Genomic DNA, 18,777 nt, shown 5'->3' on the forward strand with positions numbered 1-18,777 from the left:
AGTCTCTAAAACTTTTACTTAAATATAATGGAAGCTATAGGGTATTTAAGTGCAATTGAACAAAAAATTCATTTGTATAAATGGAAAAAATAAATCTTTACGATGTACCTTCATAAGCTAGCTGCATCAATGTTCAAGGCTACTACGAATATTCCCAAACTCTTTTTCTGGGCACGTCCTCTCTATGATTCTGAACTTAAAATAAACTTTTATGTGTTAACAGACCTTTGTGGTGTTTCGTGGAATTTAAACCCACTAGTTGATCTTAAGGACCAACCTAGATTTGACATAATGTTTGCATGATTAACTGCGTATTGACTTAATGCATTAGGAAGTTGTTCATTTCTCAAAATTCTATTTGTCTTCTCTTTGATCTTTGAGCCCGACATCTGAAACAAGTAGTTTTTGCACGCTCGTTATTTCCTCTTTAGACTCTTAATTTTGTCAGAATGTGATATCTTCGAAAGGTTTAAACACATGTCACAAACTAGAGCTGTAGTTATAGTGGATATATTTTTTGTCTATCACATGAACTTATTATTGCTTCTCTCCCCTCGCACGGGTATATATATGTCTTGACAGTTTTACCTATATATCCACACAAAGAACTTTAGGATGTGTTTGGAAACTATCTTGTCATGATATTCTTTTTGTAGAAGATAGAGATAATGACATTCTTATATATATGGCAAGTGCTTCCTATATGGTAAACTTTACTAGCTTGTAATGTTCACATGCTTTAACATTGCCCTAGGAGCAAGGTTTTAAATATCGGTTATCGGGGATTTATCGGATGACCAAAATCCTTATCGGATAGCGAAAATCGGGGATAAGTAGTATTTATCGGAGCAATATACTGGATGGTGTATATATATAATATAACAACTAAAAAATGTAATCTAACCATGCTTAATAAAATATAAACATACCAAAACAGAAAAGCAAAATATGTACAGTTTATTTACTAATTTATAATATAAGTCTCTGTTACAAGAAAAACAGAAAAGCAAAGTATGATAAAAGAATAGTTATAGAACTGATATTACTCAAAAGAGAAAATGCGTGCGTGAAGGAATTACAAGAGAAGGAAAGCTCACAGCATGTGTATATAGCCATGTTTCCGGACAAAAAAAACATGGTTGACAGAGGGTAGGCAAGCGACGAAGTTCGAGGTTGAAGTTCACGAAGGTGAGTGACGAAGAGGCGCAGAGAACATAAGATGGAGATAACGGAGGAAGCGCCCTACGAGAAAAGGAGCAGCCACCAGAGACGAAGTTAGGGTTTGAAGGTCGGATTCACATAGTTTCGGGTTTTAAGTTTCATATTATTAACAAAATGGGTCGGGTCGGGTTTTAAAAAGTCAACAACTCAACTCAAAATGCCTGACCGATAATCCCGATAATTTAGCCTTACTTATTGGCCGATAAGTGCCGATAACTCGCCGATAATCTCTCCAAAATGATAACCGATTACAAAACCAACTTATCCTAGCGGGGAGCTCAAAAATCCGATAACTCGGCCGATAATATCGATTATCGGCCGATATTTAAAACAATGCCTAGGAGCAAGGTTTGCTTCATGTTGTTCTTGGATGAGTTATACCAGGGAAAACCTTTTTTTTTATAAATATTAATCAAGTTCTTATGGCAAAGAAAATGTTCAACTTGGGAAATTGTTTCCTTGAAGAACTTGGAATGCATATGCAAGCAAAGAACTGGCAAAGTACCGAAATACATCCTTTCAAGTCCATGATATCTGTGAATTCACTGTAGTAAGAGATTGTGGTTGATTTAATTTTTTATGTTATCTGCATAATCACTGTTCTCATGAGGACGTTTCAAATTTTTTTTAACATCACGCATGTTAATACCTTAAATAATAAAACTGAATTGTTTTGTTAGGAGTTTCCTTAGAGAAACCATTGTGTTCATCGATTCATTTGCATCTACTAATTTGAAACCTTCCCATATGTTCATACATATATCTCTTTATTGGTTTATGTATATTGCAGAGATGGGAATATTGTGCGTGAATGTTGGTGTACATATGGAAATTTTCACATATACGCAACTTGAGGTGGAGCCATAAAACTAATGTCTAAAAGTTTTGAAAATATTCTAAAAAATCCGTTAAAAATATTTAAAATTTGAAGGTAGCCATTTACTATTAGCTTATAATTTTTTTTGGGTATATTAACAGTTGTGTGATAATGGAGTAAAAATTTGGATATGTTGGTTATTTAATTTGCTTGGGAAACTTGTTCTAGAGCTGGATTATATTGTTGTTGGTGTCACTAAGAAATGAATAAAGATAATTTCACCCGGTTTTCGTCATTTCTAAGTACTTGGTTTGTGCTTTATATTTAATTTGGACACCTTGTTTGCCCATTTTTGGTCCAATTTTATCGCTTCATAATGTATTAAAAATAAAGAATCAAAACAAGATAACAATCAACAAATGCATCCAATATCTTTTTGATTGAACATAACTTAAATAAATGTGATAAACTAGTATACCTTATATCTCTATGAACTCTTTGTATGAGAGATCCCACAAAGTTATCGAAAGTCACTAATCCTAAGCGTAGAACTCGATGAGTTGGGAGTTCAAAAAGTTTAGTGGGCAATGGCTAACAAGATTTGAGAAACTAGAGGGATGATACCTGAAATATAGATTAACACAGGACACTTAAATGGGTTAACATATTTGACACAAACATGAGAAACACGATCTCAAAAAAATCATGGAACACATGTATCTTCATATTTGTATATGCATATGCATATATTAAATGTACTCAATTTTGTAGAGGTTCATTTTAAATTATAATCAATTGTTTAAACAAGTTTGGATTGTTCTATAAAATCTAGTTGTATGTAGAAAGGATATTATATTGTGTAACTCGAGAAAGTCAAGAAAATTTTATCTAATTTAAATCGTAAATGAATTTAATTTTTATTAAATATGCACTTGATTTGTTTTCTTCACTCAAGTAATTATAAGATTTACATTTTCTAATTAATGTAATTGAATTTTCACAAATATTATTATATATAAAAGCTTCTCCAATGTTATTTAGTTTCTTAAAGCAATTACACGGTGTTTTATGCTAGTAAATAATTATCATGAAATATGAAAATGGTGTTATAAAGTATAAACATTATGTCATATGACTATCAAAATAACTTCTCATACTTATTGAATATGATGCAATTTCGGTATAAAAAAGCGAGTTTTGTGAACTCAAAGTTTGAGAGATTGTATACATCTGCTAACTATTGACTGAAAAGAGAGAATGGAACTGAAGAGGACCATCCTTATGATTCTTATGAGATGAAGAGGTAGTGGTCGCAATGGATGAACAGAGTTAACAGGACGGTAGTTTTGATGGATAAGGGGGGATGATGGAGCTATTAATGACTAAGATAATAATAAAGCTGAGGCATAAAAGGGTAGTGTGGAGATGCTGGAGCAGATCCAAGAGGAGGGAGGCATGCAGGAGGAAATTTTGAGAGAATGACATAGAGAATGAAAAGAGGGAGACTAGGGTTACAATTCTATCTTTTCACCCCATCCCCTAAGTGAGTAGGAGGATATTAATATAGAGTTAGATCTAGCCTGTAGTCCATGAGGTTAAAAATAAGGGCATTTGGTTTTTAAGTTCTTGTTGGATTTTTCAATTGACTAACATCAAATGTTCCAGGTTTAGGTCCAACTGACAAACACCATAATAGTTAGTCCTCTCTAAAAGTTTATCCCCATTCAAATTGCAAGTGCCTAATTGCTACTAGTGTGAGGGGCGTTCATTTAATGTATTTTCCTAATATAGGTTGATGTGATGTTGGGTTGGTGGTGTTACTCACCTCACACGCATAGTTCCTACTGATACTAAGTTTTTGACCTATAAGCAAGGTTTTAAATGTCGGATATCGGGTTCTTGTCGGATGGCTAAAATTCATGTCGGATAGCAGAAATCAGGGATATATCGGGGGACATGAAAATATATTGGATTGACATATCGGATGGTGTGCATATGTGTAATACAAGTATCATAAAGAAAATCTAAATAAACTTAAAAAGTTCTATTGTCTAAACATATAAAAGAGTAAATAACTTATGATGCTTAGGGTTGATGTTGAAGGAAAGAGGTGTGAATTCCGATATTAGCAGTTAAGAAGAGAGAAGATCGCCCGATATTGATGTCGAAGGAATAGCTCAGAGAAGAGACCGATGAGATGTCGAAGGAGAGAGAGAAGATGAGCAATGGATATTACTTCGGTCTTTTTTTCCATTTCCCTTAACTTATCGGTTTTTGTCTTTGGAAGTAATATTAAGACAATCAAGAATTTAAACTCAAACCTGATTAGACAAACATAATAAAATAAATAAAAAAACCAGCCAATTTTTCAGACTGAAAAATCGGCCGACATAACCGACATATCCCCCGATATATCCAACATGAACTCTGAAAACGCAATACGCATTGAAAAGCTTCACATCGTGTTGGTTGGCTCATAAATCCGACATGTCTGACATGTCGGCCGACATTTAAAACTACCTATAAGGAGTAACGAGTAATAGCTTGTATGGATTCATTACCACTATGTTTTAAATATTAAACAATATTATGAGACCTGATTTTAAGATTGATTAGAGGATTAGATTTATTATATCACTACTAAAAAATTTTAATTGGAATATTTTGCTAAAAAGAACCTGATCTTCTTGTATAGAAATTTATTTGGAAGATATTACTAAAAAGAACCTGACCTTCTTGTATATCTAGGGTTCCATCCATATATTAAGGAAATCAAAATGGGAAACAGTTCATTCTTTTAACATGGTATTAGAGAAGGTTCTCTAACCCAGGACCTCTTTGAAACTCCAAACCTTAGTAGCACTGGGGGCCATTATAACTTTTTAAAAGCGTCTTCTGCACTACATATCTTGGGACATTAGTATCTTCCACCTTCATCTTCAGCGAAGGCTCATCTAAGGTGATGGCCAATGTATCACCACCCTTATCCCATTTCAGTGAGAACTACATCCCACAACTATGATAATTCATACTTGACGAACTGATGGATATGGTCATGTTTGCTTTTCAGCTTGGGATGAGGATGACAAAAGAGTGGATTAATTTGAGTTCTATTTGGATTTATGTCAGTTTAGGTTCTGTGTTCTTATTATGGAAACTGTTAGTCCATAGACTTATACCTAACCAAGTTACAGACTGGTTCAACTGTTTGTATCTAACTCAATTAAAATCTGCCCAAACTGCAGGTTGGTTTGGGTCTGGTCAGGTACAAATGTATGTTTTTTGCCTCTAGCTATATTGAAACTACGTGACATGGTTACCTACTTTACTTTTTCCCCCATTCTCACATAATGAAACTACATGACATGGTACCTACTTTATAGTTTTTTTTCCTCTCTCTCGTAATGGTCACTTATTATGAGTTTGTACACATAATGAGATTGTCGTTTTTGTGTGACAATGCCTTGTTTACAAGTGCATACTCTATTCAGATTCGAAGCACAAAAGCATGTGCACGTCAGGCTAATCGAGAGCGGATGAATTCACTAGAAAGGGAGATCCACCAAAGACGGATGTCTCAGATGTTTGAGATGGAGCATCAGGAGGTAGATAAGGGGATTGGGGCATGTGAACAAGATTTAGAGGAGTCTGAAGCAATGGAAAGGGCCTGGATGGAAACTCAACGTCTCAAGCGAGCTGTGCATAAACTGCCGATTCCAGGGGTAATGCTTTTTATTAATATTGTTGTTTCACTCAGATGATTTTTATTTCAAGCTTTTTAATGTTTATAGTTCAATAATTCATAAATAAATGAAAGATAAACACCTCTTTTGGTGGGGTGATGACACCCTGCGTCTTGAGGTTTTTATGCATCTTGAAGCTTACGTTATAAATTTTGCTTTGATGATGGTATGAGTATGTCAAGTATTATCTTGATAACATTATTTGAAGCTGCACAGTTTAATGGTATATATTAAGTGAAGAGCACTTGGAGGTGACCCTTGGTATGATGTAACATAAAATTTAAAATGATTTATTTTCCCCTTACCCCCCCACCCCAACCCACCCCTGTTTGGACCGGGCATATTTAAGTCATAATGAAGGGTTATAGTAGTTTTTGGCAACCAGAGGGATAGGGTTTTTCTGATATGGAAAAACCTTACAAGTTTTTGGATAAATTTAGATAGGACATTTGAAAAGTTCTTTAGGATGCGCAAGCTGCTGGATTGTTGCATGATCTTTTTTCTTCATTTATCTCTATCATGGTCCATGTTCTTTTCAAACTAGAAAATATGGTACTTTATTATATTTCTGCAAACAGTTTACATGTTAGCTTCCCATTCTAGTAGCACTTAATCTGAATCTGTAACTACACGCCTTATGTTATTTGCAGAACACATGTAAATATTCCATTTAATTCTTTTCATTTTATCAAGGTTTTAAATATCGGATAATGAGGAAATATGGGATGGTCAAAATCCATACTGGATTACGGATATTGGGGAAATGTCGGGGATATGTAGTATATCCTAAAATATAATCTAGACATACTTAATGAAATCTAAGCATACAAGAATACAAGTAATATATGGTTAGAATTACCAACTGTGGGACTTTGGGAAAATAGGCTAGAATTTGCTAACAAGTTCACACGGTTGAAATTTTTGCTAAGAAACATAGAAAGTTTCTAAAATTATATCATTCTGCGACTTGTCATGTAAAAAGACGTTATATAAAAAGACATCAGCTATGTTGGCGATACATTGCCTAAAATTTACCAAAAAGCGGTAAAGGATATTGATACGATATCATTTTGTGGCAAGTCTTATACGAAGACATTGAGACCCTTCATATTCTTTTAGTATTGTTCTTCTATCTTAATGTTTATTGCAGTGACTTTAGTTTATCTAGTTGTAGGTGTATTGTAGTAATAATTCCAGATGCCTCTGGTTATTCCTAAATATTTGGAAGGGGTTCAGGTAGTTAACTGGATTATTTCAGTTAACTGCCTCCATATAAGTCATTGCATGAAAAAACGAAGAAATTATAAAAACACAGTCTTTTATGAGTTGCTAGTTGAGATGCACGTACAATGCACACGGTTAAATATCACAATTATTTAAATTAATAAAAATAGAATAAAAATAAAAATAAAATAAAGTTTGTTGTGAGATTGATCAGCAACTTAATATACTCTGTCTCAACTGAAATATTGTCATTGATTCCTTCAACGCAGACTTTGGACACATGATCTACTGTTTGTGAGTTATAAACATTAATCTAGTACAACATCTTTGTTTATTAGTATTTTAAAGTCTTCAAAAGATGAGTGATCATTCAATTCATAAAGGAATTTTTTATATGAATTTACTTGCAATATGTCATTAAATTTTAAGTTGTGGTTTGACTCATATTCACATTAATATTTAGTTATGGTTTCACTCATATTTACATTATCTAATATTCCCATTCAATTTTATAGATCATTCTTTGTATCATAGAAGTTAAAATTGTAAGTATGAAGAATTGTTTTCTTACGAAATTAGAGTAGGGAGATTATGATATATTTCGCCATGTGCTCTAAATATAATTTTTTTATTTGATGCAATGTCTATCAAATTGTACCCTAAACAATGTGAATGAAAAATGCTATTATAACTCACTTGCATTAGATTTTTATTTGCTAAGTGGATTTTGCTGTTGTGAGAGCAACATGTTAGAGGCTCTTATTCAAGTTTTTTGACTTTATAAAAGACACAATAATTTGGAGTGCATAGCTATATGTCGTAAAGAACATATTGGTTCATGAAGAATTTTTCCTAATTACGATATTAGTACAATGATATTACTATTTATTATTAAATTAATGTTATTATATAAGATTATATGACCATTTTTAATAAATTATAAAGTATATATATGGCAACCTCAATGCTTATAGCCAATAGTTGGGCTCCACAAAATAGGTTAAGTTTATATTGTAGTTTGCTATTTGTAGTATTATTAGCAATGTTACCTTTCCACAAAATAGGTTAAGTTTAGTGCTATAGGTTAAATTCTCATGATGTTTTTAATAAATTAAGAATTTTAGGGGCTTTTTGTAATTTTTTGAACTTATAGTCCTTTTATACAGATTATAAATTGTTTATAGACTATTTATAATTCCCATGCTTTCAATTTACTAATGAGTTTGAAATTCTCATGGTGTTATTTGTAAATTTTGAATTTTAAGGTTTTGTTTATAATTTTTGAAACTTCAAGGGTGTTTTCTATAAATTATAAATTATGTAGGGGATATTTGTAATTCATATATTTTCAATGTACTATTAGGTTAGAAATTATTAGGATTTTTGTAAATTTTACAATTCTGAGGGTTTTATTTTGCAATTTGTAAAAAGTTCAGTGTTTATTGTAAATTTCATAAATTTTTGGGGGTTGTTTGTGTTATTTGTAGGTTTTTAGTGTGTTTATAGGTTTAAAATTTTTAAGGTGTTATTTATAAATTTTGAATTTTTAAGGGTGTTTTTGTAATTTTTAAAACTTATAATATATTTTCTCAAAAGTCAAAAAACTTTTAGTTTCTAGCTAGCATATGTTTTTCCAATTTCTCACTGAATTGAAATAAGTAAAATTTATAAATTTCAAGATGTTTTAATAAAATTTTAAATTTATAGGGGTGTTTTTTGCAATTTAAAAAACATGGAGGATATTTTTTACAAAGTCTAAAAAATTTTAAGTACTGACTAGCATATGTTTTTTAGATTTCTCTGCGAACTAACATAAGTAAAAAAATTGAATTATATCAAACATATTTTCTTTATCCATTAACATGTTAAGTCTTATTATGAATATGATAAATTATTTAATTACTAATTCGAAGAAGATAAGATAATTAGAATAGATTAGAATAACAATATAATATTTAAAAAGTTGAGGGTAATGTTGACCATGAAAAGATTTTCCCGAACTCGTACTTTTAAAGGGAGTATGATAGCGTTGGAACACATCCTTGGGCTAGACTTGAACATCTTGTTAGAATCGTTTGTAAGCTTACGTCAGGGGTGGAATTGAATCGAAGTGAATACTACCCTATTCGAAAAGTTCGAATTTGGTTCATAATAAGGAATTCATATGTGAATTCGATTTTAATGCGAAATCTAATTTGAATTCCTTAATATTAAACCTAATTTGAATTCTTTCCGGTTATATATACAGATGTTCGTTAACTATCTGTTCATATTCGATTAACTTCTTGTTCTGATCAGTGTCTCTAAGAGAGAGCTTCAGAAGAGAGGTCTTCATCGAACGTGAGATGTGAGAGCTTCAGAAGATAATGGGTTTCAGGAGAGCAGATCCTTATTTGACACCTCGCAAAGTGCAGGAGGAAGCGTGACAAATAGTGTGGTTGTGATGATTTGGCAAACTTGGGAAGTGACATGGTTTGGATAACTATCATCGAATCAAAATGGTGGAATTTAGAGAAGTTACTGGCTCAACACAATCCAGGATCTCTTTATTTGTTGCCTGCTAGATTCAGGCATTCCTTTATGTTTGTTGCCCAACTCTTGATTATTAAGAGAAAACAAGGGTATAATCCGCAACTCAAGTGTCTCACAAACTCACAAGTTGACCAATGTTTCCATCATTTTCTCTCACACATTATCTAGAGGATTGTTCTCATTTTTCTAAGTATCTCACTAGGAGACTTAAGGTATATGTATACTGCTATCATGGCAAATTCTCTATCAAAAAAGCTGCACTTGCAGAGTTGCAGTTTCATGTTGAATGGCAACAACTGCTATGGTTTGGAGAAAATGCTTGCCCGTCATGGGCACTTAACTTCCTACTATTTATAATTAACATCTTCCACTCGCACTTGACAGGCATGACTGACCTCCATCAATGTAATTGGCAAATTTTGAGTCGTGTTCATACATATAAATGAGTCATGCGACCATTGAATACACATTCACATGGGAGCTCCAAACTAGAAACCTATTAGGGCTAGGATGGAGACATCTATCCTAATACAAGAAAAAGCAGTTAAACAATGGTGTATCCCTAGTACCCAAGATTATTTAGTTATTCAAGATTAAGCGCATCTAAATCTCTCACGAGATCCATGCTCCACCCTTCCTAAACTTCATATGTATCCACATGAAAGCAACACAACTAGCTAGCTGATTTATGCAAGTGATGTGTGTAATTCCAGATTAATATTCCTTTTGTCCTCATCTCATGCCACATAGTCACGAGTTAACCGCTTCTCTAGTAATGGCCCATTAGTTGAATCAATCATACCATAGATAACACAGTAGATTAGCTATCATTAACTCTCCACTTCATAACATAGCAGAAGTCATGTAGGGTACAAATGAACCAATTTATGACATTCAAGACTTACGAATGAGATCACATTACGACTTCACAATGAGGAAGCAAGAACCTATTTCACTCACTTATTTGGTGGCTAAACACATGCAATATCAAATGCATGCTGCGGTGGAGAATCTCTACCCATTCGGAGTATATACCTTAACCTCTAAACGCCTTACAGATCTTAGTTGAGTCGCATCACAAACGCCTAACTTGAGACATTCATGTCGGCTCATTGTTCTCTTAAAAGCCTCATCATGATCCTTAACAAGACGGCATATAAAAATATAAGCTACACTTGCTTTTAAAGCACCATAACTAGCAATCTCATCTTTGCTCACTCTATCAGGGCCAAAGGTGATTGCTTCTGTAAGAGCTAATTTTCATCTATTGACATATTTCTTGGAATGTGCTAGTTACTAAATGATACTTTTTTGCTGCAAACATATGCTACTTAAGAATAATCAACCGTACAAGTGCAACAAAATGTATCATCTTATAATACAAATCATATAGTATTCTACAAATCTTAATTATATAGTAATCTGCAATCTTAAGTGTAATAATAATATTCTATGTAGTCTTAGAGATTTAACATGTGAAACAAATAAATTCCTAGCAATGGGCTCGGTAAGCGGATGTGCAACCATCTGCGTGCTAGACATATATTAAGACTACCTCCATTTGCCATCATGTCTCTAATGAAATGATATCTCAGTTGCATATGTTTGAGTTTATGATACTTGGGATTATTGGAGTAAGCAAGTATAGCCATACTATCACAGTAGATTTTCACTTGATTAAATAGTGATAATCAGCTTCCGACACCGCTGCAAAACATGCTATGTACTCAGCCTTCATGATAGATAAGTCTACACAAGGCTTCTTTTTTATTTGCTCTAAAATATGATTTCATTGTTCAGCAGAAGAACGTATCTTTATGTCGATTTTCGCTCATCTAGAGCACCTTCCCAGTCTGCATCACTATAATCTACTAACCGTAAATCTCCTACTATAGTAGCACATCATGTAGTATGATGTCCCTCTGAGATATCTCAAAATCCTTTTGACAGCTTTCCAGTGCACATGTCCTGGATTACTTTGAAAATAATTTATAAGTCCAAAAGCATAACACATGTCGGGTCTTGTGCGCATCATAGCATATATGAGGCTTTCGACTATGGGAATGCAGGATGCTTGACATTCTTACATTCTCTGGGGTCTTGGGACTCATATCGAGGCTCAAACTCAAATTTCTTTTCGCAGGAGTATCTATGGGATTGTAGTTATGCATTTGATACGCTCAACCTATCTTTTTAATGTAAGTCTCTCGAGACAAGCAAAGAAGTCTTAGGAGGGATCTCTCACAACCTTTACTCCAAGAACATAACTAGCCTCACCTATGTTGTTCATCTCAAAATTGGAGAATAACTACTTTCTAGTGGTACTAATCAACTTCTATTTTTTTAACTAAAAGGATGTGTCATCTACATACAACGATAGGATCACAAAACCATATCTGAACCTCTTGATGTATACACAATGTTCCTTCTCCATCATTATAAACCCATCTGTTAAAATAACTTGATGAAATATGAGGTTGCATTGCCTTGAAGTTTGCTTCAGACCAGAAATAGATCGACAGAGCTTGTAAACTATGTGTTTTTGACCTTCAACCATGAAGTTGTCAGGTTGGTTCACACAGATCTTTTCATCGAATTCTCCATATAGTATCTTTTCATCTATTGCATCTTGATCCATGTTTGCAGTAGTGGCTAGAATGAGATGATTTGAGGCAAACCTCACAACTGGTGAGATGGTTTTCTCACAGTTGATTCCCTCCTTTTGAGTATAGTCTTTAACCACAAGACATACCTTTATGTCTATGAATAGATTGTCTATTTTGCATCTAATATTGAGAACCCATTTGTTTCCAATTGTTTGGTGCCAAGCGAAAGGCCAACCAAGTTCCAGACATAATTTTCCTTCATAAACCCCATTTCCTTCTACGTTGCTTTAATCCATTCCTTGGTAGTAGGGCTTGCAAGAGCATCTTGGATAGTTTTAGGCTTTTCGTCATCCGTTGGAGTGGTCATGAAGGCCTCTCCCTCAATCTCAAATTAACTATAAAGGATCCTACCTTGAGCACTTTCACATGGTTGAGATTCTTCCTGATTATGCCTCATTGGTGTTGATCTACCAAATGCGCCACTCTCACTGGCAACGTGAGGATGAGGTATTTTTTTAATTTTTTAATTGATTTGTCATGTGATAGAATCAAAATGTTCTGATTCATAAAATTGGAAAATTTTTACTTACCTTATGTTTGGTAGAAAAATCCTCTAGAAAGATGGCATCTCATGACTTAATTTTTGTTGCACTTTTATCTACTTCACTAATAAAAACATCCCCTGTAGAATGTTCAGGATATCTAATAAAAATACATTTCTTTTATTCATGACCCAATTTTCCATATCCATGGGAAGTTTGGTGAGTAAAAGTTGCTAAATCCTCAAATCCGCTAATCACCTAAATCAAATTTTTTCGCGTGTCCATAGCTTGTGGAGTGGAAGTTATTGACTTAGAGGGCACACAGTTAAGGATGTAGGTTGCAGTCAATAATGCATCTTTCCAATATGAGATAAGCAAATTAGCTTGCACCATTATCGATCTAACAATGTTGAGAAAAATATCCATTCCTCAATTTTGACTGAGTAGTATCAAGCAAGTACTAACGAATATAGTAGAATTAGACATTGTATTATATACCTTAAGCTTAGTGCATTCACAAACAAAGTGATCCAACTCATTGCAGTTGTGATAAACTATCTTAATCTTCTCTTTCTTGCCACCTTACTATCCTCTCTTGTGCTTGGCGTATCTAACCTTCTTAGAATCAGTCCAGTGTCTTTACCCCATCTAGGTGCTCTACCTCTACCTCTTGTGCGCTTAGAGCCAAATGCTCAGTGTGAGCTAGTCTCCGCCTCCGCCTTGTATGTCCTTCCTAGGTTTCTTAGCTAGAAGGCGATCCTCTTAGAATTCCACATGGCAATCATCATCATCGAAAGTCTTGTTGTCATTATGGTCAAGGTTAACCTGTATATGTTCAAATGAGCTAACGTATAACATCTTGAACTTGTTCGTAAGAAAGCTTATGTCATGCTGCCCTCAATTTGCTGATCATGTTTGTCATAAAATTAAGATGTTGCCTTATCAAATGATCATAGCACTTCCTATACCTGTCAAACTTAAGAATGAGTCTAGTAGTGGAAGATCCACCATATTGGACCTGAACATCATCCCAAACTACCATAGATGACCGATACTTTTCACAATGCAACACAATCTCATTTCTCATGCTGCTTTGCAACTTCTAAACTTGGAAGGCTTCTTAGTCACGCCTATGTTGGGCGCATTGTTCCTTACTTGATCTCAATCACTTATTGTATTATGGGCTCCTGTATATCTTGCTCAAGGAGATGTTAAATCTTGTGATGCCAAAAATCATAGTTCTCATTCAATTTGTCTCCCTTATTGAGGTTGATAATGATGCTATGGGTTAGCCATAATCAACTAGAAGCGTGGTGAATGAACATAATTAACAACTAGCAGAATTCATAAATTTTTTGGTACATTATCTTAAATAAATAAATAGTAATTTAACTAAGAATTGAAAGAAATGTAATATATCTAATCATCTCCCATTAATAGAGTTTGACTATTATTAAATTATTCAATTGTTCGCAAAATATGGGAATATGCAAGAATTTTCAGAAAAATATTCTACCAGCCTAAAATAACAAGAAAATTATAATTAAGCATGTTGGTGATTGCAAATAGTTACAAGTAAATTTTATGCTAAACATGTCATGAAATATTCAAAGTAACTTGTAGAAACTTATACAATGTCAAATCACGATCAATAGAAAACTCTGGGTCAATCGGTAATTTTGGGAAATTGAGTTAAACTTTAATTTCTAGAAACTAGATAAAAATGTAATTTTCCAAAAAGTAGGTCAACTTGTAGTTTTACAAAAAAATCGTCTTTTCACAATAAATTGAGTTTTTGGCAAGAATGATGTTTTGCAGAAACGGGGTCATATTACAAATTTCCAAAAATAACTGGATCTCTTAGTAAGTTTACATAAACAAACTAGGTCTGTTTATAGTTTTCAGAGAAGTTCTGAATCAATGTAATTTTGCAAAGACAAACTGCTCGCAAATTTCTGGTAATGGCCTTATATAGGTAAACATCATCTCACAGAAACTACAATAGATAAAGTTGTAGTTTGTCCAATTGCAAAAAGATGCATCATCTTTTACCTAGCGGCATAAAAACTCATTGTATTCCACGTACTTTAAATCATTATAAACTTTTCAGCCATTCATCTCAAACACGTAAATAATGTTTACAAAAAGCTATAATGTAGATCTACATATAGGAATCGAAAAAACAGATCTCATAATTTAAAGTTCTTTAAGAGAAAATGACCGCAAACTTTCGGTTCGAACAATATAGAATGTTAATATTAAACATCACTTAAACCACATAACAGTTCTACTTGAAAATTTACAGAGATTATGATATACATTTAATCTATTATTCATGCCAATATGAGATCATAACGAGAATGTTTCTCGTAAATTTTTTTTCTTTCGACTAATGGCATGGAAATGATCATAACAATTTAAAAGAGCACGAAACATGGCTTTAGTTCTCTGATTTTAGTGTAGGATTTAGATAAATATTAACGAATTGGAAATGTGAAATTTGAAAAAGTTACTGATTCAACGCAATCTAGGATCTTTACTTGCCGCTAACCAGATTCACGCGCTCCTTTACGTTGTCGAACTCTACATTACCAAGAGGAAACAAGTGTATAATCGACAACCCAAGTGTCTCACAAACTAACAAGATGTCTAATGTTTCAATCATTTTCACTCACACATTATCTAGTGAACAATGCTCATTTTTTTGTATATGTCATTGGGAGACTTTCAGTAAATGTATATAGCTAATAGTGGCAGTTTCTCTATCAGACTGCCCTTGCAGTTTCATGTTGAGTGGCAACAATTGCTACAGATTGGAGAGAAGGCATGCCCCTCATGGGTGCCAAACTTTCCACTACCCATAGCCAACAAACTTTTGAGAGAGAGAAATCTTAGGTAGTTAAAGTTAAATAGTTACATGGACCCGCATTGTTAACATTTTTAATATGGACCTAGTCTAAGTTATTAATATGAGGTCAATGCTATCAACTAATCTATTTGGACTTGTACTTCCGACTTATCTACATCAGCGTAACCTATTAATTTTAGTTACATGAGATTGAATGCGAAAAAAGTTAGCAATGGGTAGTATATGCAACAAATTATAATTATAAAAACTAAATTAAAAAATAGAAACGAATAGTTAATAATCAACTGAATTGAATCCCTTTGGTTAACTTCTATTCGTTTATGAATCGCATACTAAAGATTATTCATTTACTGTTAAATGAACTATTGAGTCAGAGATAACTGAATATCTAGACAAATAACAGTCGAAATGTTTGTTAATTATTTGGTTCATTTCCACCTTACGAGAGAGGAATAAGACTACAATGAAAAGGCAATGCGAAAGGGTGAACACACCAAAGAAGCTTACATGAAGTGACCTGAAACCCCACGTAGGAAAAGAGGCTTCAATAAGTGAGAAAGAACTTAAAGGAAGAGTTAATTTAAAGGGAAAGTCATTACTAATTGGTCCTCATTCTACTATAACATTGATTGTAGATTTGAATTTCACTGATCAGGTGCATCTGCTCTGTATCGGAAAGGGGGAAAGGAGTTAGAAAACATGTATGTATCATCGGAAAGGGGAGGTTAGGTGATATATTTTAGTAATTAAAAGCGAAAGAAAGCCTTTTCTTAAAGAAAGAGTAACTGTTGATACACTCTTTAAAGAATATTAGTAATATGCTACACAATACGTCTAACCTATTTTCCCATTATTCAATGTGTCCTCTTATTTACTCTCACTTGATTAATATGCATGTTTGGGGTGAAACAGATATGGATACAGTTTTCCTTCGGTAAAAAAACTGTTAATAACCACATCTGTAAGAAATAGAAATAGATGCGGTTCAGATATTGGAGAGACCGATATGGTACGGTTGCAGATATGAATTGGATATTTAGGAAACAAATATGTGTCATATATAAGAGAATATTTGTATATTAAATGTGCTAATTTGCACCAAAGAAATAACACATGACTTGAAAATTTCAATATATTTCCCAGTATAAATTTAAAAGTAGTGTACAAATATCTATTATAAAAAAACAATTCAATTTTCAAATGGTTATAATCCAATTGCATTACTTAAAGGCAAAGTTTTCTTAGTTGGCATTAATAAAATAAATTATATTATAGTACAACAATGGACCCAATTGCGTTGATCTCAAGGAGTGGAGAGCCAGAAGTTTAGTGCGCAATGGCTAACATGATTTGTGAGACTAGAGGGATGATGTGTGAGACATAGTTACCAACAAGGGACCCAAATTGGTTATGATATTTGACATGAACATGAGATACACATTCTTAAAAAAAAGGAATGCGCATATGTATCTTCATATCTGTATATTCATATGCATATGTTAAATATACTCAATTTTATATAGGTTAAATTCAAAATGCAATAAATTGCGGGATAACCCAGGAGGTCACATGGCAAAGCCATGTTGCTCCCCTGTGGGGGATGCTGGGTTCGGTTCCCATGTGCGCTAAAGATGAAATAGTTGTGGCTATTGATGTTATTGTTTTGTGCGACAATTGCTTATTTTTCTCAAAAAAATTACAAGAAATTGCTTAAACAAATTTGGAGTGTTCAATATAATGTAAAATAAGTTTTATGTAGAAAGAGTATTATAGTGCATACTTTGAGAAAAGCAAAATAAATTTACCTACTTTAAATCTTAAACGAGCAAAATTGACCCACACGATGCCACTTTATTGGTTTTTAAAAAATCAGAGTAAATGATTATTTAAGAATTTGATTTAAAAATACATCATATAGCTAATTACTAAAACAACTTATAATGGCAAGTTACACTAAAATGTAGCAGCTTACACCACAATCAAACTGCTAAAATACAATGTTAGTTCATGATTAATTTGATTAAATATTTTAGGTGTAAGAGTAATTATGGAAGTAATTAGGTTTAAAACTAAATGAGGGCAAAACTAAATGATTTTGGATGTGATTAGGTTTATAGCAAATAAGACTATTTGGAAGTTGTGAGTTTCAAAATAAATTGGCTAGAACTTTGAGTTTATTAGCTTTTCCATCTAGAGTTTGTGATGACGCGACATTAGTGTGAAAAAGCCAATAAATGATAATTTAAGCATTTTTTTAAGATAAAATACGCCATATACCTAGTCAATTAAAACAAAAATATAGCAAGTTATAGCAATATAGCAACTTGCACTGTATACTAAATTATTTAAGTACAAAGTGGGTTAAGAATTAATTATGTGGTGTGTTTTAAGTGTAAGAGTGATTTTGGAAGTGAGTGGATTAAAAAATAAATGGGGATGGGGGTATAACTTTGGTTCATAGGCAAAAATTTTGGAAGTCTGGATTTAAAATAAATAAGGATAAAACTTTGGTTTAATAGGCAGGAGACTCTTGGGAAGTGGATGGGCTAAAAAATAAATTGAGGTAAAATCTCAGGTTTATGGGCAAAAACCCATGTAAAACTTGGAAGTGAGTGGATTTTAAAGTTAATGTGAATAAAGCTTTAATGAAGCTTTGGGTTTATAGACCAAAATCCAACTCTGAAAGTCCGCGGGGTTAAAAGGAATGGGATGTAAAAGCATTGGGTTTAGTTGTAAAAAGGAAAATTTTACAATTTTTTTGGCAGGATGACTAGTTAACTCTTTGCCCGTTTCATCACATATCATTGAGTAATTCCATGGGGCTGATCCGTCTTTTAGTGTAAGTTCACATATTTTGTTATACAAGTCGTTGGCATGAATTGTAGCTAAGCGTTGTTCATTTAGTATATAGTATAATGAATATAATTCTTATTATATATGTATTTGATTTGTTTTATTTATTCAAGTAATTGTAACATTTATATTTTCAAATTAATGTAGTTTGACTTAATACTTGTATTATTATGTATAAATACTTCTTCAATGTTATTTAGTTTCTTAAGTAATAAACACCAGTGTCAAATGTTTTCTTCAAGTAAAGCAATCATCACTAAAATTTCAGTAAGGTTTTATAAAGTACTAATATGATGTCACATGAGTATCAAAATCACTTATTATGTTTTTGGAATGTGGTGCAGTGTTGACGTAAGTTTTGTCAAATCAA

General features: G+C 33.0%; 1 protein-coding gene across 2 annotated transcripts in view; it reads left to right on the forward strand.

Annotated features, from left to right (window-relative positions):
• LOC109833840 overlaps positions 1–18,777 on the forward strand; it is a 32,175-nt gene that overhangs the window by 8,950 nt on the left and 4,448 nt on the right. For both annotated transcript variants that reach the window (XM_020401669.1, XM_020401668.1), the window contains exon 2: positions 5,530–5,760. In XM_020401669.1, coding sequence (XP_020257258.1) covers positions 5,530–5,760 — 231 coding nt within the window. The remainder of the gene's footprint in view (positions 1–5,529; positions 5,761–18,777) is intronic.

The sequence above is a fragment of the Asparagus officinalis genome, chromosome 3, assembly GCF_001876935.1.
Source record: "Asparagus officinalis chromosome 3, Aspof.V1, whole genome shotgun sequence".
Lineage (NCBI taxonomy): Eukaryota > Viridiplantae > Streptophyta > Magnoliopsida > Asparagales > Asparagaceae > Asparagus > Asparagus officinalis.